This window comes from Salvelinus namaycush, chromosome 5, assembly GCF_016432855.1.
Source record: "Salvelinus namaycush isolate Seneca chromosome 5, SaNama_1.0, whole genome shotgun sequence".
Lineage (NCBI taxonomy): Eukaryota > Metazoa > Chordata > Actinopteri > Salmoniformes > Salmonidae > Salvelinus > Salvelinus namaycush.
This window is the reverse complement of record NC_052311.1, coordinates 43,056,588-43,081,688: the sequence shown is the minus strand read 5'-3', so window position 1 is coordinate 43,081,688 and position 25,101 is coordinate 43,056,588. Positions and strand designations below refer to the sequence as shown.

At 41.9% G+C, this 25,101-nt stretch overlaps 2 protein-coding genes across 4 annotated transcripts; both read left to right on the top strand.

Moving 5' to 3' along the window:
- The first annotated feature begins 618 nt into the window (after window positions 1-618).
- Window positions 619-13,500, top strand: LOC120048305 (ubiquitin carboxyl-terminal hydrolase 5-like). 3 transcript variants are annotated; one of them, XM_038994169.1, is made up of 20 exons: window positions 619-902; window positions 1,542-1,670; window positions 2,281-2,344; window positions 4,074-4,201; window positions 4,751-4,896; window positions 5,250-5,434; window positions 5,704-5,798; window positions 6,145-6,338; window positions 6,526-6,597; window positions 7,218-7,308; window positions 7,500-7,625; window positions 7,744-7,897; window positions 9,664-9,838; window positions 10,184-10,272; window positions 10,488-10,673; window positions 11,053-11,196; window positions 11,472-11,614; window positions 11,887-12,037; window positions 12,426-12,510; window positions 12,730-13,500. In XM_038994169.1, exons 1-20 carry the CDS (start codon window positions 795-797, stop codon window positions 12,821-12,823), a joined length of 2,559 nt encoding a protein of 852 aa, XP_038850097.1. In that variant the 5' UTR covers window positions 619-794; the 3' UTR covers window positions 12,824-13,500. The 3 variants fall into 3 exon arrangements, with proteins under 3 accessions (XP_038850097.1, XP_038850096.1, XP_038850098.1); XM_038994168.1 differs by having other exon boundaries at window positions 2,278-2,344; XM_038994170.1 differs by having other exon boundaries at window positions 620-902; window positions 2,278-2,344; window positions 10,488-10,616.
- A 3,031-nt stretch (window positions 13,501-16,531) lies between these two features.
- LOC120047543 lies at window positions 16,532-21,391 on the top strand. The gene is made up of 8 exons (XM_038993073.1): window positions 16,532-16,568; window positions 17,117-17,296; window positions 17,466-17,603; window positions 18,130-18,381; window positions 18,467-18,571; window positions 18,968-19,116; window positions 19,475-19,542; window positions 20,952-21,391. Exons 1-8 carry the CDS (start codon window positions 16,532-16,534, stop codon window positions 21,019-21,021), a joined length of 999 nt encoding a protein of 332 aa, XP_038849001.1. The 3' UTR covers window positions 21,022-21,391.
- The last annotated feature ends 3,710 nt before the right edge of the window (window positions 21,392-25,101 follow it).

The following is a 25,101-nucleotide window of genomic DNA, read 5'->3' as shown; positions in this document are numbered from 1 at the left end:
TTTCCATTCTTCATAGTCACCTATTTTTTTCATAGCAGAATTTCTTCAATCAAACTATTTAGGCTATATAGGCCTACTTTACCAACGTCCCACTCACCAAACATCAATCATGGCAGGTCTGAACATGCAACATGTAACATTTTTACCCTGTTTGACTACAAAGTAATTTGTTCATCAGCATTAAAGGTGGCAGCTGATATGACACATCAAATCCTGTATCTTTTTCCATAGTCTATTAATTACAATGAATAGACAATTTCATTGTCATATTTGGGGTTTGTGTGAAGTTCTCTTTCCACCCACGCGGTGGCAGTAGTTCATTTGGTGCGTTAAAACCCTGACATTTTCGCCTTCTCATCGTCGAGGTGGCGAGCCCTTAAACATGACCGTAATTACTGAAAAGGTTATGTGTGATATAAAGCAGATGTTGTGTATTTTGCCTGTGCGTTTTATTGTATGTCTTTTTTAGAAGTGAAATAACGTTTTAATATAGATTTGATTAATTGGCGATCTGAATTCATACTTAATTCATGTTTCTCTTTCAAACACAACATCGCATAATTGTGCGGTAGTTATACTCTATATATTACGATTACCACGATACCGGGTGCGTGCTATACGCGTTCGGCCTTGAGTCCACACAAACAGGGGGGCATCAAGCCATTCATTGGGAGGAAGACAGAGAGAGGGGAAGAGCAATACAAGCAGACAATATTCAAAGCTGGGGAATCAAAAGCTGGGGTCCAAACTCAGGAACAAGTGTCCGACTGGAAGGCAGAATTAGTTAGTTTGAGATGGCGGAGGTAAGCGAGGTTTTGATGTCGGTTCTGTCCACAATTCGAGTTCCGAGGCCCGGGGACCGTGTCCACAAAGACGAATGCGCCTTGTCATTTTCTTCTCCGGTGAGTAACCCATCTTCTCATCGAACGTTATTAGCTTCGTATTAAACCTGTCTTTTATATACGCTTTTTCTTTGGGGCTGTTTTTTTGTTTTTTTTTGTGTATTACCAGTTATACAACTAGCTAGGTGGGTAGTTTGCTCGTCACAACAATAGCTAGCTAACGCGTTAGTTAGTTAGCTAACGTTACTGTAGCTACATTGAGACACGTTAACGTTAGCCAGCTAACATCTTTACCATTCAGCTAACGTTAGCTAGCTACTGTAACCAGAGGTTGTCAAATAATTTCGGACTATCATCATGACTAGTTTTCAATGAACTCGAACGTTACGTAGTTAACCAACGTTACATTTCAAGTTTAACGCTAGCTCGCCAGTTGGCTAACTTTGGCTGTCACTTGACATGTCATTCCAACTGTTTAGCTAACTAACTTGCTAGTTAGCATGCTAGAAAATCACACTGTCATTTGTTGACATGATAATCTTCAGTGTTATGAGTTGGTCGCGTGGGAAACTTCAACTACTGTACCGTTACATCCAATTGGTTGTTGGGTAAACTAGCATCTGTCCAGTTACCAAGACAGCCAATGTAATGCCTAACTAACCCTTTATGTTGTTCTCGCATTTATTTGATATTTTTTAGGAGAGTGAAGGAGGCTTATATGTGTGCATGAACAGTTTCCTTGGGTTCGGCAGCCAGTATGTGGATAGACACCACACCAGGAGCGGACAGCGGGCTTACCTGCACATCTCCCGGACCCGCAAAGCTCCGGTGAGTTACACGCTGTTCCTTCAAACCTTTTACTGAAGTCTCTGGCTGAGCCTAGCTAGCAAATAGAGGCACTTGGGGCGCAGGTAGCCTAGCCAGCAATAGAGTCACTTGGGGCGCAGGTAGCCTAGCCAGCAATAGAGGCACTTGGGGCGCAGGTAGCCTAGCCAGCAATAGAGTCACTTGGGGCGGCAGGTAGCCTAGTGGTTAGAGCGTTGGACTAGTAACCGAAAGGTTGCAAAATCGAATCCCAGAGCTGACAAGGTAAACATCTGTCGTTCTACCCCTGAACAAGCCAGTTCATTGAAAATAAGAATTTGTTCATAACTGACTTGCCTAGTTAAATAAAGGTAAAATAAAAATAGCGGCCACACAACAAACACATTGAGTGACAAATTTCAGTTGGTATCAAAATTATTGCTCAGTACAAAAGTAATATACCTGACATCAGGCAGCATCTAATGACATCAGGCCAGTTCAGCTGGTTTTAATGGCAGCTACTTCCGTTTGGTTTGCTCAACGTCTCTATAAGAAATTATACACTATGAATGAACCACCTTTTCTTGTGGATGGACACAATTCACTAAATTTGAACTGTCATTTTCCCCAGAAGGAAGATGAGGAGAACTCTGGATCCGGTGACCCACCCAAGAAGAAGCCAACCCGATTAGCCATAGGTAACAGCAGAGTTAACAGTAACACATTTCAGACAGGGCTATGAAGGTGCAAAGAACCCCGAAGCAGCCTTCAGGTAGCCTGGGTACCAGTCTGTTTCTACTAACATTCCACGCCTTGTATTCCATGTCATGACAAGCATGTGTTTATTTTTATTTTATTTTTTTATTTCACCTTTATTTAACCAGGTAGGCTAGTTGAGAACAAGTTCTCATTTGCAACTGCGACCTGGCCAAGATAAAGCATAGCAGTGTGAACAGACAACAACACAGAGTTACACATGGAGTAAACAATAAACAAGTCAATAACATGGTAGAAAAAAAAGAGAATCTATATACAATCTATATACAATGTGTGCAAAAGGCATGAGGTAGGCAATAAATCGAGTAATTACAATTTAGCAGAGATACTGGTGTGCAAAAGAGTAGAAAAGTAAATAAATAAAGCAGTATGGGGGGTGAGGTAGGTAAATTGGGTGGGTAGTTTACAGATGGACTATGTACAGCTGCAGCGATCGGTTAGCTGCTCGGATAGCAGATTTTTAAAGTTGTTGAGGGAGATAAAAGTCTCCAACTTCAGAGATTTTTGCAATTCGTTCCAGTCGCAGGCAGCAGAGAACTGGAAGGAAAGGCGTCCAAATGAGGTTTTGGCTTTAGGGATGATCAGTGAGATACACCTGCTGGAGCGCGTGCTACGGGTGGGTGTAGCCATCGTGACCAGTGAACTGAGATAAGGCGGCACTTTACCTAGCATAGCCTTGTAGATGACCTGGAGCCAGTGGGTCTGACGACGAACATGTAGCGAGGGCCAGCCGACTAGGGCATACAGGTCGCAGTGGTGGGTCGTATAAGGTGCTTTAGTAACAAAACGGATGGCACTGTGATAAACTGCATCCAGTTTGCTGAGTAGAGTATTGGAAGCTATTTTGTAGATGACATCGCCGAAGTCGAGGATCGGTAGGATAGTCAGTTTTACTAGGGTAAGTTTGGCGGCGTGAGTGAAGGAGGCTTTGTTGCGGAATAGAAAGCCGACTCTAGATTTGATTTTGGATTGGAGATGTTTGATATGAGTCTGGAAGGAGAGTTTGCAGTCTAGCCAGACACCTAGGTACTTATAGATGTCCACATATTCTAGGTCGGAACCGTCCAGGGTGGTGATGCTAGTCGGGCGTGCGGGTGCAGGCAGCGAACGGTTGAAAAGCATGCATTTGGTTTTACTAGCGTTTAAGAGCAGTTGGAGGCCACGGAAGGAGTGTTGTATGGCATTGAAGCTCGTTTGGAGGTTAGATAGCACAGTGTCCAAGGAAGGGCCGGAAGTATACAGAATGGTGTCGTCTGCATAGAGGTGGATCAGGGAATCGCCCGCAGCAAGAGCAACATCATTGATATATACAGAGAAAAGAGTCGGCCCGAGAATTGAACCCTGTGGTACCCCCATAGAGACTGCCAGAGGACCGGACAACATGCCCTCCGATTTGACACACTGAACTCTGTCTGCAAAGTAGTTGGTGAACCAGGCAAGGCAGTCATTAGAAAAACCGAGGCTACTCGGTTATAGCATATGATACAGAGTGGAATGATAGCTAAACATACCCAGGCTAGCCTTCAGGGATGCGGACACCAACATTTTCCATTCTATCCGGTTGTAGCCAAAACTTTCAGAAATGACTGCCATGATAGATCAATGAAACTTATATCATGTCTATTGACACTCCTCCTCTCTCTATCTCAGGTATCGAGGGAGGGTTTAACGTGGAGCAGGAGCAGTATGAGGAGGAAGTAAAAGTCGTCCTCTTCCCTGATAGACAGGAAGTTACATCCGATGACCTCGCCACCATGCCGGACCTTGTGAGAGAGCGGGTGAGACACTTTGTGGGTGAACACTTCAAGTGTTGCCTCAACTTTGCTAATTATCTCTTAGTGTTGTGCGTTTGTCAGTGTTTAGCAAGAGGCCCTATCATTGCCATGGGAATGTAGTTTTGAATCCCTTCATTCATAGTTAGTGTGTGCATCGGAAACACGATTCTGCTTCTTTTTTTTTTTCATTGTCAGAGGGAATGGCCGGGGAGATGGAAATTAATTATAATTTGTACTCTGCAAATTGACCACAGCTAAGGCCAGAAAGAGATTGTATTTGAAAATAATTGAGACACGATCACTTATTTTTGTTGTTGTTGTGGGGAATACTTGGCAACATATTTCCTAAAGTAAACTAATTTTAGCTGAATTTAGTATTTTGGGGGACCAACCCCCCCCCCACAAAACTTTAAGGGGCAAAAAAAACACTAGCGGGATGGTTTTGGCCCACGGGCAGCCTGTTGACAACCCCTGCTCTAGGTATTACACTTCATATAGATCGACCATGCATTCTTGTTATAACCACCTATAACCTTCTCTATATCCCTCTAGGTATCTCTAGCCATGGCGGGGCTGATGTCTGCAGACTCAGTGTCTCATGCCCTGCAGGTGCAGCAGTGGGACGGCGAGGTGCGGGCGGAGTCCCGGCACGCCATTGAACTCAAGCAGCTCGACAACGGCACCAAGATCCCTCCAAGGTGAGAGGCTGGTTAGGCTAGGTTGATGTTCTGTGCTGGCATTGGCTAGAATGTCACGAGCGCTCCAGCATTAAAGGAACTTACACGTTGACAATTTTTCTCCTTTTTGCTTCATAAATGTCCATTAATTTCATCATAGACTTGGACCGTATACAAGGTCTGATAGTGTAATTAATATATGAAATAATGTATGTCAATATGTAGCCTAAATAAATGTTTTGTTGAATGATCATTCATTCTCTATCAATCTCTCATTCTCCCTAAGTCTTCCTCTCCACCATTTGATGATTCTCTCTTTCTCTCTCTACCTCTCCCCTCCCTCCCCACCCTCTCGCTCCATCCCGATCTTCCAGTGGTTGGCGGTGTGAGGTGTGTGACCTGCAGGAGAACCTGTGGATGAACCTGTCGGACGGGAGGGTGTTCTGCGGTCGCAGGTATTTCGACGGCTCCGGGGGGAACAACCATGCCCTCCTGCACTTCCAGCAGACGGGACACCCTCTAGCCGTCAAACTGGGCACCATCACCCCCGACGGAGCAGGTGATGGCAACACAATACGAATACTTGGACACTTGAAACAACACAATACCGTTTTATTTACCAAGTGCTTCTCTCTAGTCCCAATATTCCAGCAGTCACCGAATCCCTATTGAGAAGCTTACCCTTATTATTGAAAGGGGAAGATTAAGAAAACACTGGCAAGGAAAAGGACTCTGAGACTGAAGTCTGACTCGAAGACAGTTGTAACTGGGTAAGAGGCTGTATTCTTTCAGATTTTGATGTCTGACTTGCTTCTGTGGCCTTTCCAGATGTGTACTCCTATGACGAGGATGATATGGTACTGGATCCAAAGCTCCCCGAACACCTGTCCCACTTTGGCATCGACATGATGACCATGGAAAAGGTAGGACTCCCGAAATCAATAAAGATACAGGGTCTCGATGGGCAGGATCTCATGCTGCAGTGTTGTGGTTTAAGGACTATTTTTCTTTAGTGACAGACATTTTCCTTCATGAATAAGGACTATACTTGTCCGTACTTGCCTTACCAGTGTTCTAGTGACAAAATTTTGTTCAAAGCTGGCCTGGCCACATTTTAAATAGCTCATATTTATTGTGTTATAACAACAAAATGAGAGATGGGTCTCATTGTGGGATCAGTCATCTCCATCTGGTTCATCTGTCATTGTCTTTCCCTCTCCGGTTCCTTCCCCGTTTCTCTCTCTCCTCGACACCTCTCTTCCCATGCAGACGGAGCGTACGATGACAGAGCTGGAGATAGCGGTGAACCAGCGTGTGGGGGAGTGGGAGGTGATCCAGGAGTCAGGGGCCACCCTGCGGCCTCTGTCAGGCCCCGGCCTCACCGGCATGAAGAACCTGGGCAACAGCTGCTACCTGAACTCGGTCATGCAAGTCCTCTTCACCGTGCCTGACTTCCAGAGCAAGTCAGTAACCGTCTATCACTTCTACCTCTCAGTCTGCGTCCCAGATTCAACGCTATTCCTTTTCTAGTGCATTGCTTTTGACCAGGGCCCTATAGGCCCTGACATAAAGAGAAATTGAGACGGATTGTGAAAAGAGTGCTGGGAAATACTCACGAAACCCCTCTGTCGTGTGTGTACCCCGCCTCAGGTACGTCTCCAACATTGACAAGATCTTCGGTGAAGCGCCAAGCGACCCCACCCAGGACTTCAAAACCCAAGTGTGAGTTTCCACCAAATGCTTCTTCTTTCTTTTCAGTGTAACATGCGCACACACGCACACAAACTTAACGTTGTTAACCATTTCGCGTCAAACATAAATAAGGTTTATTAAACCTGCCCTTTCCCAACAACCTTGAGACTACACACACCTGCGTCTGGAAGTAGCACAGAGTCGGGGGTTATACCACATGTGTATTCAAAGCTAGTCACACTGGCATACAACTGTTATGGCACACAAATGCATAGTCATTGGCACTGTGAGATGCATGTGTTATGTTTGGATGGACAGTAGGTCATTGTCTAAAGGCCAGCCTTTCTCCACCGGATGTCACTAACTGTTCACTTATCTGAGCAAAAACAATCAATTTCTATGGCCACGGCTAGCAATAGATAAGATACGGGGATGGTAATTGTTAGCAAAAAAATGCAGGCTAAAAACCTATCTGCAGGCTTAGGACCAAATCTCCTTCAACACTTCCCCCTAATTTATAAGAGTTTTAAGAAATAGAATTTCTCCCGATGGATCAGTAATTCCTGTTTTTATTATCCTCTATGTCTAAATTTTTAAATGGACTTTATTCCAATGTTGTTTTGGTGTTCAACATCTCTTCCTTATTTCAGAGCAAAGCTGGGCTATGGTCTGTTGTCGGGCGAGTATTCCAAACCAGCACCTGACCCCGGAGAGGGCTCTGAACCCAGCTCTGAACCCAGAGTAAGTGAATGGAAGCACTGGAAGATTGTACGGAAGGTTTCTTAAGTCAGAATGCTAGCAACCGTAGCACTGGCGCCTCAAACACCTGTCTCCAAAAATGACACGGTTTCTCCAGTTATGTTTACATTAAGCGATTGTGTGTTCACTTTCCATGTGTATTGTCTAAATAACATTTTTTTTTTTTTCTCCAGGGTGACCAGGTTGGCATAGCGGCACGCATGTTCAAAGCACTTGTTGGGCGGGGCCACTCGGAGTTCTCCACCAATCGGCAACAAGACGCCCAGGAGTTCTTATTACACTTCATTAATATGGTGGAGGTAAAGTCATCCCTCTTTCATCCCATACTCCATCCCTTCTTTCCATCTTCTGTCATCAGATTTTTCTCTACTGTTGTACCCCATTTTCTTAGTTTTGTTTTATTAACCTCCACCTCAGAGAAACTGTCGTTCGGGGGTGAACCCGTCTGAAGCCTTCCGTTTCCTGGTAGAGGAGAGGATTGTGTGTCAGCAATCACAGAAAGCAAAGTACACGCAGAGGGTGGACTACATCCTCCAGCTACCTGTGCCCATGGACCAGGCCACCAACACCGGTGAGGGGCTCATGGGAAATGTAGTTTATTGTGTCAGCGAGTCTACTTCTGCCCCATCAACTGCCCTTGTTTTTTATTGAAGCCTCATTAAATAAGTCAACCAACAAGTTTTAACGTCAAATACACTACCGTTCAAAAGTTTGGGGTCACTTAGAAATGTCCTTGTTTTCCATGAAAACATACATGAAATGAGTTACAAAATGAGTAGGAAATATAGTCAAGATGTTGACAAGGTTTTAAATAATGATTTTTAATTGAAATAATAATTGTGTCCTTCAAACTTTGCTTTCATCAAAGAATCCTCCATTTGCAGCAATTACAGCCTTGCAGACGTTTGGCATTCTAGTTGTCAATTTGTTGAGGTAATCTGAAGAGATTTCACCCCATGCTTCCTGAAGCACCTCCCACAAGTTGGATTGGCTTGATGGGCACTTCTTACGGTCAAGCTGCTCCCACAACAGCTCAATAGGGTTGAGATCTGGTGACTGTGCTGGCCACTCCATTATAGACAGAATACCAGCTGACTGCATCTTCCGTAAATAGTTCTTGCATAGTTTGGAGCTGTGCTTTGGGTCATTGTCCTGTTGTAAGAGGAAATTAGCTCCAATTAAGCGCTGTCCACATGGTATGGCATGGCGTTGCAAAATGGAGTGATAGCCTTCCTCCTTCAAGATCTCTTTTACCCTGTACAAATCTCACACTTTACCATCACCAAAGCACCCCCAGACCATCACATTGCCTCCACCATGCTTGACCGATGGCGTCAAGCACTCCTCCAGCATCTTTTCATTTTTTCTGCATCTCACGAATGTTGTTCTTGTGATCTGAATACCTCAAACTTAGATTTGTCTGTCCATAACACTTTTTTCCAATCTTCCTCTGTCCGGTGTCTGTGTTCTTTTGCCCATCTTAATCTTTTCTTTTTATTGGCCAGTTTGAGATATGGCTTTTTCTTTGCAACTCTGCCTAGAAGGCCAGCATCCTAGAGTCACCTCTTCACTGTTGACCTTGAGACTGGTGTTTTGCAGGTACTATTTAATGAAGCTGCCAGTTGAGGACTTGTGAGGTGTCTGTTTCTCAAACTAGACACTCTAATGTACTTATCCTCTTGCTCAGTTGTGCACCGGGGCCTCCCATTCCTCTTTCTATTCTGGTTAGAGCCAGGTTGTGCTATTCTGTGAAGGGAGTAGTACACAGCATTGTACGAGATCTTCTGTTTCTTGGCAATTTCTCGCATGGAATAGCCTTCATTTCTCAGAACAAGAATAGACTGACGAGTTTCAGAAGAAGTCTTTGTTTCTGGTCATTTTGAGCCTGTTATTGAACCCAAAAATGCTGATGCTCCAGATACCCAACTAAAGAAGGCCAGTTTTATTGCTTCTTTAATCAGCACAACAGTTTTCAGCTGTGCTAACATAATTGCAAAAGCGTTTTCTAATGATCATTTAGCCTTTTTTAAATGATAAACTTGGATTAGCTAACACAACGTGCCTTTGGGACACAGGAGTGATTGTTGCTGATAATGGGCCTTTGTACACCTAGGTAGATATTCCATAAAAAATCAGCTGTTTCCAGCTACAATAGTCATTTACAACTTTAATTATGTCTACACTGTATTTCTGATCAATTTCATGTTATTTTAATGGACTAAAAATGTGCTTTTCTTTCAAAAGCAAGGACATTTCTAAGTGACCCCAAACTTTTGAACGGCAGTGTATATTCTTCATAAAATAACATTTTCAAGTATCTCTCTGTCTCTCTATCAGAGGAGCTGCAGGAGGCTGAGCGTCGGCGTGAGGAGGCAGACTCGTCGGGAGCCCCTCCCCCCGCGCTAGTGCGCGCCTGTATCCCGTTCACAGCGTGCATGGCGGCGCTCAGCGAACCGGAGACGCTCACAGACTTCTGGAGCTCCGCCGCGCAGGCCAAGACCACCGCCACCAAGTATGACAACGCACACGATTCACTCAGTCAATCAATCTATCAATGAGTTTCCCGGTCAATGAAATGTATTTCCCAACTCCAGTCCCCGAGTACCCACCACAGCACACATTTTCGTTATAGCCCCGGACAGGCACGCCTGATTCAACTTGTCAACTAATCATCAAGCCCTCAATGAGTTGAATCAGGTGAGTTTGTCCGGGGGGGTACAACAAAAATGTGTGCTGTTGGGGGGACTGGAGTTGTAATACACTGAATTAAATCATCCATCAATCAATGCATTTTCTTAGGGAAAATGTAGTTTGTAATTAGTCTCCCTCCCTCTCTCTCTCTTCATCCCTCTTTCAGGACCACCCGCTTTGCCTCTTTCCCAGACCACATGGTTATCCAGGTTAAGAAGTTCACTTTTGGACAGGACTGGGTCCCCAAGAAACTGGGTGAGTCGTCTGCTCTGCACACAGTGTAAACAAGGTCTACCTGATCTTCTGCATTGAATAGAATTCTATTGTCATTTACATACGCACGCAACATCTACACCTGTGGGTTATCACAGACGCTATCAGTTAAATTCAAGTGGGAAATTCCACTGTAGTTGCTTGATTAATGTGGCACAGTCCCGGTCAACTAAATAGATGCTTGTTTGTCCCTGCAGATGTGAGCATCGACGTTCCCGACACGCTGGACCTGACTGCGCTCCGTGGGACTGGCCAGCAGCCGGGGGAGGAGCTTCTGCCAGAGGTGGCCCCACCCCCTCTCATGACCCCTGACGTGGAGGTCAAAGGTATCCTGGGTTCCCACGGCAACGAGGAGGACGACTCACTCTACTCCCCACTACTGTGTCAGTCTGTCTTTTCTGATCTTCCCTTCCTTCATCCTGTCGTCCCGTCACCATCTTTTCCTTTCTTCTTTCCCTCGTTTATGTTTTCTCCGTGTTTTTGTGTTCAAACCTTTTTTGAAATTTGGTTTTGTATTTTCAGTGAGGTGATTTGAGTTAGCATTTAAATTCTATGGTGGGAAAGAGACTTGGTTTGCTCTTATTGTCCAGAATATGAGTTTAGTATGGTTTGCCAACATGTGGTTTTATTTCGTTGTCCGTCTCCAAATGTCCAGTTTCTCAGCAGTTAGGACCATTCATGACATCCTTATTGTTGCTGCAGTCTGTGGAGTGCATCCACATAATTAGACCCTGTCCCCTTCTCGCTCGCTCTATCTCTCAGCCCCAGTCCTGGACGACTCCACCGTGTCCCAGTTGTGTGAGATGGGATTCCCACTGGAGGCCTGCAGGAAGGCTGTGTACTATACTGGGAATACTGGAATCGACGCAGCCATGAACTGGGTCATGGGCCACATGGACGACCCAGGTGGGTCACGGAGGAACAGTTGTGCCAAATATACCATCAAACATGTGTGTCTGTCATGGATGTAGGGCTGTAAGTGGGTGGTGTTTGTTGAGAAATCTAAGTGATTTAATTAGATGGTATGGACTGCCATGTGTTTGAACGTGAAGTAGAACCAGTCAGTAATTCCCAGCAATGTTGTTATTCACGTTTTACAATAGTAATTTCACGACAGCATGTCATTGATTTCATAATGTACGTTATATTCACGTTTCTTCCCCATCTGTGATTGGCTGCAGATTTCTCCGCTCCCATGGTGTTGCCAGGCACCAGCTCCGCTCCCGGAACCACGCCCACAGAGAGCGTTTCTGAGGAGCACCTAGCAACCATCGTCTCCATGGGCTTCAGCCGAGACCAGGCCACGCGAGCACTGAGGGCTACGGTGAGACAGTGGCCCTCAACATTACTACCCTTCACGTCTAGCACTGCTCTAGTGACAGCACTCCTTGATGTTGCTTCAAAGAAATTATACAAAAACTGCAGTGAGATTTCACACATGCTCAGTAGCTGTTTTCAACTTGTGGAATTTACTGATATGATTAAACCTTTGGCACAATATACTCTATTCTAGCACACGGTTGAAGTTCACACTCATTTGTCCTGCTGGTCAGGTCTCCAACCTTTAACCAAGTGGTCTCTCCTCTCCTCTTCCAGAGTAACGTCCTAGAGCGCGCCGTGGACTGGATCTTCTCCCACCTGGATGATCTAGAGTCCATGGAAGTTTCGGAGGGAGGCCGCTCGGCCGCCGAGAGCGAGGGGTCCAGGGAGCCCCCTCCTGGGCCTAAAGTCCGAGACGGACCTGGCAGTAAGTCAACAGTGAGAGGAAGGGGGTGCGTTCAGTTTGGGTTGGATGTTTAAACATATTTTAATATTCTCTTCAAAGCATTTTTTTTTTTTTTTTTTAAGAACAGGTATGCACTCCCGGAAAACAAAGAATATACTTATTTTTTTCCCCCTCAACATGTATTGGTTAATGACTTACTCTTTGTGGAAAGCATATTTAAATGTGTTTTGACAATGTGCACAGACTCCAAGTTGTTGTCTGTCCATATCTTTCAATTTGAAAAACCCTCTGTATTCAAATCGATGTCCATTTGCAGTATAGATGCACACTGTCACTGATGTCTCCACTTTGCATGTCTTGCTTTTTCTCCTCTATCCCCCCCACTCCTCTTCCTCCCTCTCTCTTCCAGAGTATGAGCTGTTTGCCTTCATCAGTCACATGGGCACGAGCACTATGTGCGGCCACTACGTCTGCCACATCAAGAAGGACCAACAGTAAGCGCCATTCTCTTTCATTTCATATAGAAGAAACCACTCCTTTATACACACACTTTATACATGAATGTCGATCTACTTAATGCCCACTTCTGTGGTGCACTGTGTTGCTATTGAGATTCTGTGGTTATAACAATCAAGACACAGCTTTAAAGTACTGTTTCTTGTCGTCTCATGTCTGTCTGTGCCTTTTCTCTTCTCTCACTCTCTCACTCACAGGTGGGTTATCTTTAATGATCAGAAAGTGTGTGCCTCAGAGAAGCCACCCAAGGACTTGGGTTACCTCTACTTCTACCGGAGAGTCACCGAGTGAACGCAGAGTTTCACTTCGGGAGGGGAAGGGGGTCGCTAACATGTACACACTGTCACACACTGAGCTACAAAGAATGCTCTGACACAAGCTTCTGAACTGACGAATGTAGGGTTTAAATAAATACACTTTTCCTACAGCTATGTACGCAGACACAGGCAGGTGGAATGGATGGGGTGTTTAAATGAGAAGTGTCTTTTATTTTTTATTTTTTTCACTTTTACAATAAACACAGTAGTGTTGGTGGAAGTCTGCTGGTGTATTCACCCCTTCTAAGTCTATACTCATCTTGCAACTGACACCAATCAACTCATAATAGATACTGGTATCATTATACAGTGTCTAATGCAACAATGTTCTCAACCCCCTCTTCCCTGAACAACATGCCACTCATCTCTTATTGACTAGCATCTGTTGTATTGTCATTGCTTCTTAAGCCAAGCACCGCCTCCCTTCTCTCCCCCTTCTGTGTTCCGACGTGGCATTTTCATTAGTTCGTCATCCACAGTAATAGAGAGAGTTAATATACAAAAAAATTATAAAATGTGTATAAAAAAAAAAACTAAACCAAACTGGTTCTTTCAAGTGTGATATCTGGCTGATTTTTTGTTTTGTTTATTTTGTTAATAAGTAACTTTGTTACTTGCGCTGTGACAAAATAAAGATGTGTTTCTGCTGCCCCTGCTTGTTGTGTGATTGTGTTGAGATGAATGACTGGTCGTCTAGTGGCCCTGCTGCACAGGGTCCTTACATTCAGGCCACATGCTCAACATCTTCCTGAGGGTTGTTACATGGTGGTGAGAGTGCAATCATAGGTCTTGTCTTCATCACGGGGTGGGAGTGGGATCATTGTGTGGATTGGTGGGGGGTTAATTGGTTGATATCAGTTATACCTGACGCCATACTGCATTGTGACTCATTTTACGTTTGCTGTTACTAGGATCTTCAAATAACTAATTTAGTTGTCTTTCAGGTGTGTATATCTTCATGGCCACATGCATGGAAGACCCAAGACCATCCCATTGATTAATATCAGTTTTGCCATTCGATTTATTTGGATGATAGGCCGGAATAAAGACAATATCCGACTTTTATCTGCTTTAATAGCGTGTTTTTATAAGGTAGATTTTTAAAGGAGGCTACTATTGATAACGCAAAAGCACATACTGTATTTACATTAGACGTTCAAGTGGTATCACTGTCAAGTTCACGTTATAAAGGATAATCACAAAGTATGTCACGATACTTGTTAGTTATATGCAGTCAGTCAGCGCAAATGCAGTGTTTCCCATATATAGCACATTTTGAAGATTGCACCTTTAATAGTAAGGAGCCCATTTCCTATGAAGTTGGGTCACTGTGGTGGAAGGTAAATACAGAATCAAATAAGGAGTTTGCAAAGGCGCAGGCAGGTAGCATGCGAAAACCCACAATCTTTCCACAGTGCAGAAGTTTTTTCTTCGATCTCATTCCGCTCTACTGTCTATCCTCAACGCATACTCATTAGTGTATTGTCGCGAAATAAAAAAAAATTCTCAGATTTTTGTAACCTAAGACGTTTTGAGAATCCATTTCAGGTAAATTACAAATCAGATCAGGTAATATTAATGTTCCAATATGTTTGTCGGAGCTAGTTCAGTTACATGGGCTATATGTTTTTTTTTACCCAGAGAGGATAGGAGTTTTATTCTTTTTTTTTACGTGTGAAATGCTGAAGGCGAGAGGGGACGTATAATCAACTTTTACCAGTTGAATTTAGACAACTATATTGCACAAATCCACTTTTCTGGACGAAGCCAGCCTAAATATTTTGGTTTCATTTTGTTAAGACACTCCCGGACCGGACTAAAATTTGATTAACGCAGATTCTTCTTAGTTGGGGTGTGGGAAGAGTCTGACTTCAGGGAAATGGCAGTTAATACACTGAATTTAAACTACCAAACGTCTATTTAGACCGAATCACCATCTCTTCAAAGTAAGTTACCAATATAGTCCAGTTTGTGACATTCTTTATGATATGGGCATTTAAGTTATCTGTAATGTATTGTAGTGAGCTTTGAAAATATTGATATATGTCGATTTTAAAGTGTTTAAAATGCATTAAAATTTTCATGATGGTAGTATGATTAACTAAAGAAAATCTAAATTTTCATAAAGTTTTTGGCATTTTTATGTTTACTTTTTGAAAATACAAATATTAACAGACAAAAACACCAACAAATCTCAAAACTGACAGGTAGATGAAAAAATGTCGTTTCAGTCTGTGGTGCCTGGCCTTAAAACGGTTGAATCACCACGATCAGTAGGCTATTTATAATGTTCCATAACACACAAGGAAATGTAGGCTGTTTCATTAACTTGAATAATTATATGTGTAAAAATAATAGTTATAGCAAATGAATCGCTCTTTATCAATAGTATATCGATTAGATATTGTAGCATAGGCTTTTATCGAACAGGCATCTCGTTTTTAACCATGTTTTATTTGTTAGGCTACTTCTTTGCAAATAAATAAACCATAGATTAACAGCCTACTCAATAGCCTACACAATATCAAACAATAATTGTCTGTAGCCTATCACTGTTTGTGAGTTAATCAAGGTGAGATAATACATCATGATAATACGAATCTAAGAATCATTTGGCTACTGCAATTTTGTCAATTTTGAACATTGTTAAGTAGCCTATAATTGACCTCGGTGAATAGCATGGTATTCAGATATAGGCTTTGTGGAATAATTTAATATTTGAAAGTTATCAAAGATAGTGTTAAGAATTACATCGATATCAAACACCTGATAAAATGTAAAATGTCGATTTCAAGTAGGCATACAGTATCATTATAAATAACTGGGTCTTAATTGAATTAAGTTGGTCAAGTAAAAGGTGAATATTGTAAAGTAGTAAAGCATTGCCCAAATTACAAATACAACTCTAATAAATTATGTTATTATGATCAATCTGAATTAAACAAATAGTGAAAATGAGTTAATTATATACAATTACTATTTACTAAAACAATTGTGGAGTGATAGATTACTTATTGTTATTCAATAAACCATCTCCAGAGGAATATCATTCCTGAAAACATGTAACTAATGTTATACTGTAAATTATAATATTCACTACCTTTGTTGTTGTCGGTTAGAGAGGCCTACATGCTTATTCATGTTATTATATATGCATCTACCTGTTATTGAAATGTGTCAAATGTTTGGAGTAAGTTCTGAAAATAATGAAAACATAGAAGAGAGTCCAGCCCTGCTCAGAAAACTATTATCACATCTCTAGTCGTGCAAAGAAACGTTTGACTCTTTTGACCTTTTTCACAGATAAATGTTTTATTTTTTTAGACATATGTAAATGTTAGAGAGAGAGAGAGAGAGAGCGAGAGAGAGAAAGAGAGAGAGAGAGAGAGAGAGAGAGAGAGAGAGAGAGAGAGAGAGAGAGAGAGAGAGAGAGAGAGAGAGAGAGGAAGTAGCCATGTGGTTAGAAACCACAAGTTCGCTCAAACAGAAGCCATGTAAGAACATAAAGTCGAGATTAAACTCTACTTAGAAATATACTTAAGCCAAACAAAGGTTTAAGATCATTTTTAAAGAATATATTTGACATTTTAGATGTTTCAAAAGTGTCAATCTCTCCTTAAAATGTTCTATGCATTTTGACTGCATTAATGTAATTTAAATTTGTATTCCAGATTTCAGATAAATGTCCAATATGAAGACCCTGTCCTGGTTTGTGTTTGGTGGGTAAAGATCTACACTACATGATTGAAATATTAAAATGTTATTGTATTCATTTTACTCTTACTTTTACACCCCCCCCCCCCCCCCCCCCACACACACACACACAAACGCACACGAACACGCACACACACCTCTTTCTCTTCTCTCTCTTTCTATTAAATTCAAAGGGATTTATTGGCATGGGAAACATATGTTTACATTGCCAAAGCAAGTGGAATAGACAATTAACAAAAGGGAAATAAACAAGGGAAATAAAATAAGCCGAAATTAACAGTAAACATTACACTCATAATTTAAAAAAAATTATATATATATATTTCAAATGTTATATTGTTGGCTATGTACAATGTTGTAACAATGTGCAAATAGTATGAAAGGGAAAATAAATGAACAGATATTTCTCTCTCTATGAATTCAATTTTAATTCAGTATGCTTTATTGAAATGGAAAGTTAATAATAAATAATAATACAAGTAACAGAAGTACTTTAAAAAAGTGATTGCAGCACTCTCTCTCCCTCTCTTATTCTCTCTCTTTCTCCGCTCAGCCCTGTGTATTCTCCATGTGGTGGGTGAGGTGATCTACAAGAGAATTGGTCTGCCTGTCAATATTGATTGTGGAGTCAAGACGTCTAACAAGGATGTAGAGTGGAAACATAAAGCTGTGGGGGAAAGTGAATCTGTGTTGATCATGGGCATTACATGGAACAATGGCAAGCAGCGGAAAGGTGGATAGAAAAGAGCTCATTATAAAGAAATAAATTGGTTATTTCATGAAAAAGTGGCAGTAAAAATAAGTGTTTCCTACAATACTGCATAGATCATATGCTGTATAACAAATGTATACATGGGGGTTTGTACGTGTTCATTATAGTCCTTGTCTTTTCCCCATGCCAGGAAAGGCTCCCATGGTTGAAAGGGCGAAAATTAGATCGGGCAAGCTGGAAATCTCTGCTCTACAGGGGGGTGACGCCGGACTTTACATCTGTATGGTGGACGGGAAAAAGATGGATCACAGACTCGACATTGTCACAGGTGTCACTCCGCATAGGGTTATGGGGGTGTCTAGCAAGTGAATGTGGACACCAGTCCTGCAAACTAGCAGTTTTTATAGCAGTGATGGTGAAGTGATATTATTATTGCCCACCATTTGAATGACACCACCCAAGCAGATCTGGGTTCAAATACTATTTGAAATCATTTCAAATGCTGTATCTGTGCTTGATTGAGCTTCCATGTTGCAATGGAACCAATAGAAACGTCTCAAAAGTGCAATCCCCATCCACTTAGCACTCCAGGCAGGCTAAAGCTAATATAATATTTAAAATAGTATTTGAACCCAGGTCTTCACCAGAGGTAAATTATAATGGAAGAATTCATGTGGCGAAAGCTTCCATGTTCAATTTAGACATTTCTCCCTCTGTCTCTTCTCTCCCTATCTTTTCCTCCACTCTTTCTTTTCATACTCTACCCCTCCCTCTTTTTTCCCCCTCTCCCTTCATCCCTTCCTTCCTCCCTCTCCCCCTCTACCCCCCCCCCCCCTGTCTGAACCATGAACCAGTCAATGTCCACCCCACCAATGTCCTCATCCAAGGCACCAATGCTATCCTCGAGTGCCAGGTGACAGGAGTGGATCCCTTGCCCAGTGTGGAGTGGCTTAGGCCAGGTGGAATGGCGGCAGGGGCCCCTGTACGACCTGGCTTTGGGAATGTCTCTTTCAGCTCTGTGGCCCTGTCAGACACAGGAGAATGGACATGTCAGATTACTCAGAATGAGAAGACACACAAAGAGACTCAGACCATCCACGTGAAAAGTAGGTAATAGTTGGTTTTGGTAGCATCCCCAATACAACGATGATAAAAATGAATATAACAATGCTTTTGTCTTTTCTCTCCCAGGTTTGTTGACTGCTAAGCCCCTCTTGCCGGTGGAGGGCCAAGATGATGGGCAGGGGCACAGTGTACCTAACTCGGATGTAAACACAGTGACAACTTGCTATCACTGTGAGTATCACTACTTTATGAACACTGTATACTGATTCATAGTTTCATTTTCATCATGGTCAAGGTTTTGGAAGCTCCTACTTTATTCAATCCCTCCTTAACATTGGTAAATTCAGGGTGGGAGGAGGGGCTGTTCAAAAAGTAAAAACAAAAAAATACTTTATTGTTTTTCGTTAATCTAAAGTGATTCAATAAAATCAATTTTTCACAAAATAAACTATGGTACATTCTATCTCCACACCATTTGACAGATAGGGGACAAATCCTAACTTGAGAAACCAGTGCGAAATGCCAAATTTTGAGTCAACCGTGCATTGACGTCAATACGGAGATTTTATGATGTGAATGCCACTTCGAGGTCTTCACTGAGGCGCTCCCTGGTTGTGTGTCTCTCAGGTACCAAAGGCAGCCAGCAGCCCGTTGAGGGGGTGTCCATGCTGGGCTTAAGCCTGTGGGTGTGGGTGGCAGTGGGAGCAGGATGCCTGATCGTGGTCTTACTCCTGGTGACCATTGTTCTCCTGCATCGCAGGAACAAAATAATGAAGGTTAGGAGACAGGCAGGAGGGGAGGGATCAATTAAAATGTCACTGTCAAACTTATAACCCAAAGTGATCTATAAGCAATATATATTTATATATATTTTTTAAGTCCGTGCTACAGAAAGCTGTATCGGTCTGCTAATACAAGACTAGTAAAGGCCCAATGCACTACTGTTGTGAGAAAATAAAGTATATTTTTATTAATATCTTTTTTTAATTCAGATTTTTCAGGGGGTGCTGCAGCACCCACACTTCCCACGGCTATGTCTATTACCCAAGGAAATATTTGTTTAGTTATATTCAAGTGGAGCGAGTGCTTAACAGCAAATGACAGAGAAAGACAATACTTGCTTTTCTCCCTCAGAGAAGAGACCGGAAGGTGAAGAACACCAGAGTGCCCCTGAGGTCCAACGACCACTGCCAGTGTAACCGGTAGCTACTCCATTGCTATATCTAGTAGAATCACAGAAGGGAATTTCTGCACACTGTGTATTCCTGAACGGTCACGTAGACCAGTGGTTTTCAAACCTCCCACCTTTATCAAATCAAATCAAATCAAATTTTATTTGTCACATACACATGGTTAGCAGATGTTAATGCGAGTGTAGCGAAATGCTTGTGCTTCTAGTTCCGACAATGCAGTAATAACCAACGAGTAATCTAACCTAACAATTTCACAACAACTACCTCATACACAGAAGTGTAACGGGATGAAGAATATGTACATAAAGATATATGAATGAGTGATGGTACAGAACGGCATAGGCAAGATGCAGTAGATGGTATCGAGTACAGTATATACATATGAGATGAGTAATGTAGGGTATGTAAACATATAAAAGTGGCATTGTTTAAAGTGGCTAGTGATACATGTATTACATAAATATGGCAAGATGCAGTAAATGGTATAGAGTACAGTATACACATATGAGATGAGTAATGTAGGCTATGTAAACATTATATTAAGTGGCATTGTTAGAAGTGGCTAGTGATACATTTTTTAAATCAATTTTTCCATTATTAAAGTGGCTGGAGTTGAGTCAGTATGTTGGCAGCTGTCACGCCCTGACCTTAGTTATCTTTGTTTTCTTTATTATTTTGGTTAGGTCAGGGTGTGACGAGGGTGGCATGTTTGTTTTTTGTCCTGTCTAGGGGTTTTATATATCTATGGGGTTTTGGTATTGTATAGGGTTTATGTATGTCTAGGTGTGTGTAGTTAGTCTAGGCATATGTAGGTCTATGGTGGCCTAGATTGGTTCCCAATCAGAGGCAGCTGTTGATCGTTGTCTCTGATTGTGGGTTTGTGGGTTATTTTCTATGTTGATGTTGCATGTCTGCACTCGTTTTCATTAGCGCCACGTTTGTTATTTTGTGTAGTTTGTAATAGTTTGTTTAAGTGTTCTTCGTTTATTAAAAGGAAGATGTATTCACATCACGCTGCGCCCTGGTCTCCTCACTTAGACGATCGTGACAGCAGCAGCCACTCAATGTTAGTGGTGGCTGTTTAACAGTCTGATGGCCTTGAGATAGAAGCTGGTTTTTCAGTCTCTCGGTCCCCGCTTTGATGCACCTGTACTGACCTCGCCTTCTGGATGATAGCGGGGTGAACAGGCAGTGGCTCGGGTGGTTGTTGTCCTTGATGATCTTTATGGCCTTTACAATTTGTTGTAGCTCTGAACTAGCTCACCTGATTTGCCTATTCAAGTGCTTGATGATTAGTTTACAAGTTGAATCAGGTGTGCCGGCGATGGAAATAATAGTTAAAATATATGGAACTGTGTAATATAAAGTAGTTAGTGATACATTGTCAAGTTTAATATTGTAACACATGTATTTCACAGCACACTAGTGGGTCCACCTCAGAGGACACAGAGAGAGAAGCCTTTGGCTGTACCACGGAAACAGCGCTGATGGAGCGGAGTATTATGGGCTGGAACAGGCTTGATCGACGACACAGGGTGGATGGGAAAATGATAGAGAGAGAGAGAAAAGTAGTCTTGTACAGTTAGAGAGATCCAAAGGGAGAGAGAGAGGGGGGGTGAGATAATGTAAATGGCCTTATGTCTGTTTCAAAAATATGAATGATGAAATTATATAAACTGAAAATCACGTGTTGAAGAAAGAAACAAGCAATGTTATTCTTACCTAGGTTATTGAATGTCATCTGACGTCTTTCCAGCATTGTCAGCATTGCCATCCTCTACTGCATTGCATCTTTGTACTTAGATAATATTCAATGATTATTCATTTTCACACAAAGCCTCAGACTTTGTGTACGGTTTTAGAAGGCTTTTGCAATGATTCTTGCTGTTATATTGCTCAGCGTGGCCAAATACAGACGTTACAATTTTGTCTACTTTATGGCTACTTTAAAAAAAATACCTGCTTGTTATGTTGTGAATTGACATACCTGTTCAATTCATGTGTTTTCTTGTTAAAGGGAATGAACATCATAATAACCAATAAAGCCAATTTTTTGGAGTCTTGTCTCACTTTTAATGAGTATACTTTTTACTTGAGTCTTTTTTAACACTTACTTCAGCCTCCTATTACATACATTCTAGTGGCGTTGTCCGTGGTTACGTTTCACTTAACTGGTGCAGCAGAGTGCAGACAGCTGTCAGTGACAGTGTAGACTCCAACCATGTCGAGTGATGTCTTGGGAGTGCGAGTCTAGTAAAAAAACGGTACGTATGTGTGTCTGTGTGTGTAAAAAAGCAGTACCAAATTGTCATACTTGAGTAAAAGTAAAGATACCTTGATAGAAAATGACTCAAGTAAATGTGAAAGTCACCCAGTAAAATACTACTTGAGTAAAAGTCTAAAAGTATGAGGTTTTAAATATATTTAAAACCTCTAAGTCTAAGCTGTCTAAGCTAACATATGGAATTGTTTTAAGATGGTCATGCCATTGATCATTTCGAATTTTAGGACCCTTTTAGCTATCAAAAATTATTATAATTTGTTTTATTATTTAATAAAATATTGACTTTGGCCTTTACTACTATAACCCATAGAAACACATTGAATAACACATTCATAAATGGCAAAAAATAAATATATTCGTTTTTTTTTTTTTACACATATTATTTTTGTTGGCACAAAACTACCTCCATACTTCCATTAGTTTGTATGTGTTACCTTCAGACGAGTCCAGTGACACTTGTGGGGGTCGTAGAGCAAAACGGAGAACACGATCGTGTTCGTTAATCTCCCCTTTCCATAGAGTGTTTAAAGGCCAAACTGCTCGGACGCTACACACGTTTTTGTGAGAAGACTGATTTTTGTGATGTCTCCTGGTCTGACAAACACCCGCTGTAGCTCGGCCACCTTCCACCGCAGATGTGGAAGGCTGATATAGGCGGATACGGTGGATTCAGGCGCAGCCCATGCAAAAACCCCTGATATCTCTAGCTTAAATTGACAGATTATATAAAAAAAATTAAAAAAAGTTTTTATGTTACTTAGATTGACGCACGGGTGCTTAAGGATTAAGTGTCAAAAGTAAAAATAAAATAAAAAAAGGAAACGTAATTGCTAAAATATACTTCATAAGTAACAAAAGTAAAAGTATGAATCATTTCAAATTCCTTATATTAAGTGAACCATTTTCTTGTTTTTTACATGTACGGATAACCAGGGGCACACTCCAATACTCAGACAATCCTTTACAAAAGAAGCATGTGTGGTTAGTGAGTCCGCCAGATCAGAGGCAATAGAGATGACCAGGGATGTTGTCTCAATAAGTGCGTCAATTGGACCATTGTCCTGGTACTTTTGGGTGTAAGGGAAAATATAGTGAAGTAAAGGTAAAAGTTGTCAAAAATATAAATAGTAAAGTACAGATACCCCAAAAAACTGCTTAAGTATTTTTTACTTAAGTACTTTACACTACTCTGTGTGTGTGTGTGTGTGTGTGTGTGTGTGTGTGTGTGTGTGTGTGTGTGTGTGTGTGTGTGTGTGTGTGTGTGTGAGTGCGTGCGTGCGTGCGTGCGTGCGTGCGTGCGTGCGTGCGTGCGTGCGTGCGTGTGTGTGTGATCAGAGGGGATCATATAGTGCAGTCTAGCTTCCTGTCTCCCTGTGTGTAACAGTGAGTACAGTTTGAGTGATGTCAGACCTGATCTCATCTCTGCACTGGGAGCATCAGACTGGTGAGTACAGCATTACTATATGTGCTTTTCACACGTATGATAAAGATGGATTTGTCAGACTGAGGATAGTGTAGAAGCAAATTATTATCTAGAATACAACAATAGTTAATTCACTGTGCTAGTACTAAGAATTGTAACAACATTGGACTAAAGGAATCCATAGCTATGGATGAGTGGTACCCAGAGCCATATACACTTTTATCCATCGTATATTCTCTGGTGGCACCTAATGGAGTTTGGAGAATTGACACAATGACAAAAAGACACAGCGTCTAATAATACAACGTTAGTGGAATCGTGTGTGTTGCAGGAAGGTTTTAGAACAGCAACAAAAAAAATGGACTTGTGAAATACCTGCCAATATTTCGCAATATGATCCTGACGTAACTGTAAACGAGGGTATGGTCTTTCCACTCACATGACCATCTGTACCTGGACAACTGCCCGAGATACAGTACATGTATATATTGTTGTCAAGTGCAGGGGCTTAGATAGTTGTATGCTTTGTGTCCCTACCGTGACTGCTGGAACCATATATTGGAAGATATAACGGATTATTAACAATAACGGGTTGAGTGTATGTAGGCTACATCCAACAGAATTGCCACATACAGGTTATGGCGAATATACTGTGTTTACAATCCCCCCAAAAAGGGGTTAACTCTTATTGGAACAGTGGTTAGCAGGTCTTGCCTACAGGCTGGAAGACCTGGGTTTGAGACCCACAAGGGGCATTACATTGTTGCCATTTTCAAAAATTGCAACATTGGTGGCAATGGTGGGATGTTGCCTTGGGGGCCATCAGAGAGGGTATTGATATAGTGAAGCGTGGGGACACGTTCTCCCGAATGGAGAGGACTGTGTAACCATCCCTGCCTAGGTAGGCCTGTTACGATGCTGGGAGACCCGCAAGGGATCTTACACTGTCGCCATTCACTACAATAGTGATTTAAACAATTCTCACACCTTCTTCAGATGCTTCCAGAGTTGTAATGAAATACCGTGTTGAATGCTGTCTTTTTCAGGCATGTTGATAGTATTGGGTGATGGCTGGCCAGATGCTATTTGGTGTAAATTGTATGATTGCTTTGAAGTCAGTGCTTGGTGTGAGTAAGTACACTAATGAGTGTGACTTTTGTTTAGCCTACAGTGTATGCAGAGATGTCAACTTGGTGTATATCTACTCTGATTGGGTCGTATTCTAGCCTAGGCCCTCTGTAACAATAACAAGTGTGTTTGCAATAGCAGCATGGGATCATAGTAACATTTGCATTGGGTATGCCATACATATTTGGTAAAACATGTACTTGTGCTGTAGCAATAGTGTAGCCTCGGTTTTTGTATAGTACTTTAATTCTGAATCTATATTGAGTCATTATTACTGACGGTACCTCTTTAAGGCTTTTATTGTGAAGAACTTAATTATTCCCAGAAGTTACCTGTGTGCGTCCAGAGGGTAAGAGAAGAGCTGATGTTGATGTAATTCCTACTTGGCTGTGAGAACTAATACAAGATCAAGTATTTTACCTGTTGTAACCGTGAGTTACTTAATATAAAGACCCACAAGTCCTCTGGATGAGATTGAATACAATATCCACGATCAAGAAATTAAGTTTACAATAGCACTGGAGTTTGTAAAGTTCTAAGTATTTGTAAGGTGTAATGTAGGCCCATACATATATGTACGTCTCAGTATTGCTGAGGAGCGTTACAAGTTCTGTCTATTGATGAGGGCTGAGGCCAAGGAAACAACCGCAACTGTGGCAAGAGAGACATGATACATTAGCGTCTTTGGGTCATGTCCCACCTAAAGCTGTTTTAATTTTCTTTCTGGCAGTAG

Excerpts from the sequence above, each read along its gene's own strand:
- LOC120048305 (XM_038994168.1), top strand. The coding sequence starts at position 795 with ATGGCGGAGGTAAGCGAGGTTTTGATGTCGGTTCTGTCCACAATTCGA. Across the intron at positions 2,345-4,073 it reads GCCAACCCGATTAGCCATAG|GTATCGAGGGAGGGTTTAAC; the intron begins GTAACAGCAGAG and ends TCTCTATCTCAG. Across the intron at positions 4,202-4,750 it reads CGGACCTTGTGAGAGAGCGG|GTATCTCTAGCCATGGCGGG; the intron begins GTGAGACACTTT and ends ATATCCCTCTAG.
- LOC120047543 (XM_038993073.1), top strand. The coding sequence starts at position 16,532 with ATGTCCAATATGAAGACCCTGTCCTGGTTTGTGTTTG. Across the intron at positions 18,572-18,967 it reads AGTGACAACTTGCTATCACT|GTACCAAAGGCAGCCAGCAG; the intron begins GTGAGTATCACT and ends TGTGTCTCTCAG. Across the intron at positions 19,117-19,474 it reads GCAGGAACAAAATAATGAAG|AGAAGAGACCGGAAGGTGAA; the intron begins GTTAGGAGACAG and ends TTTCTCCCTCAG.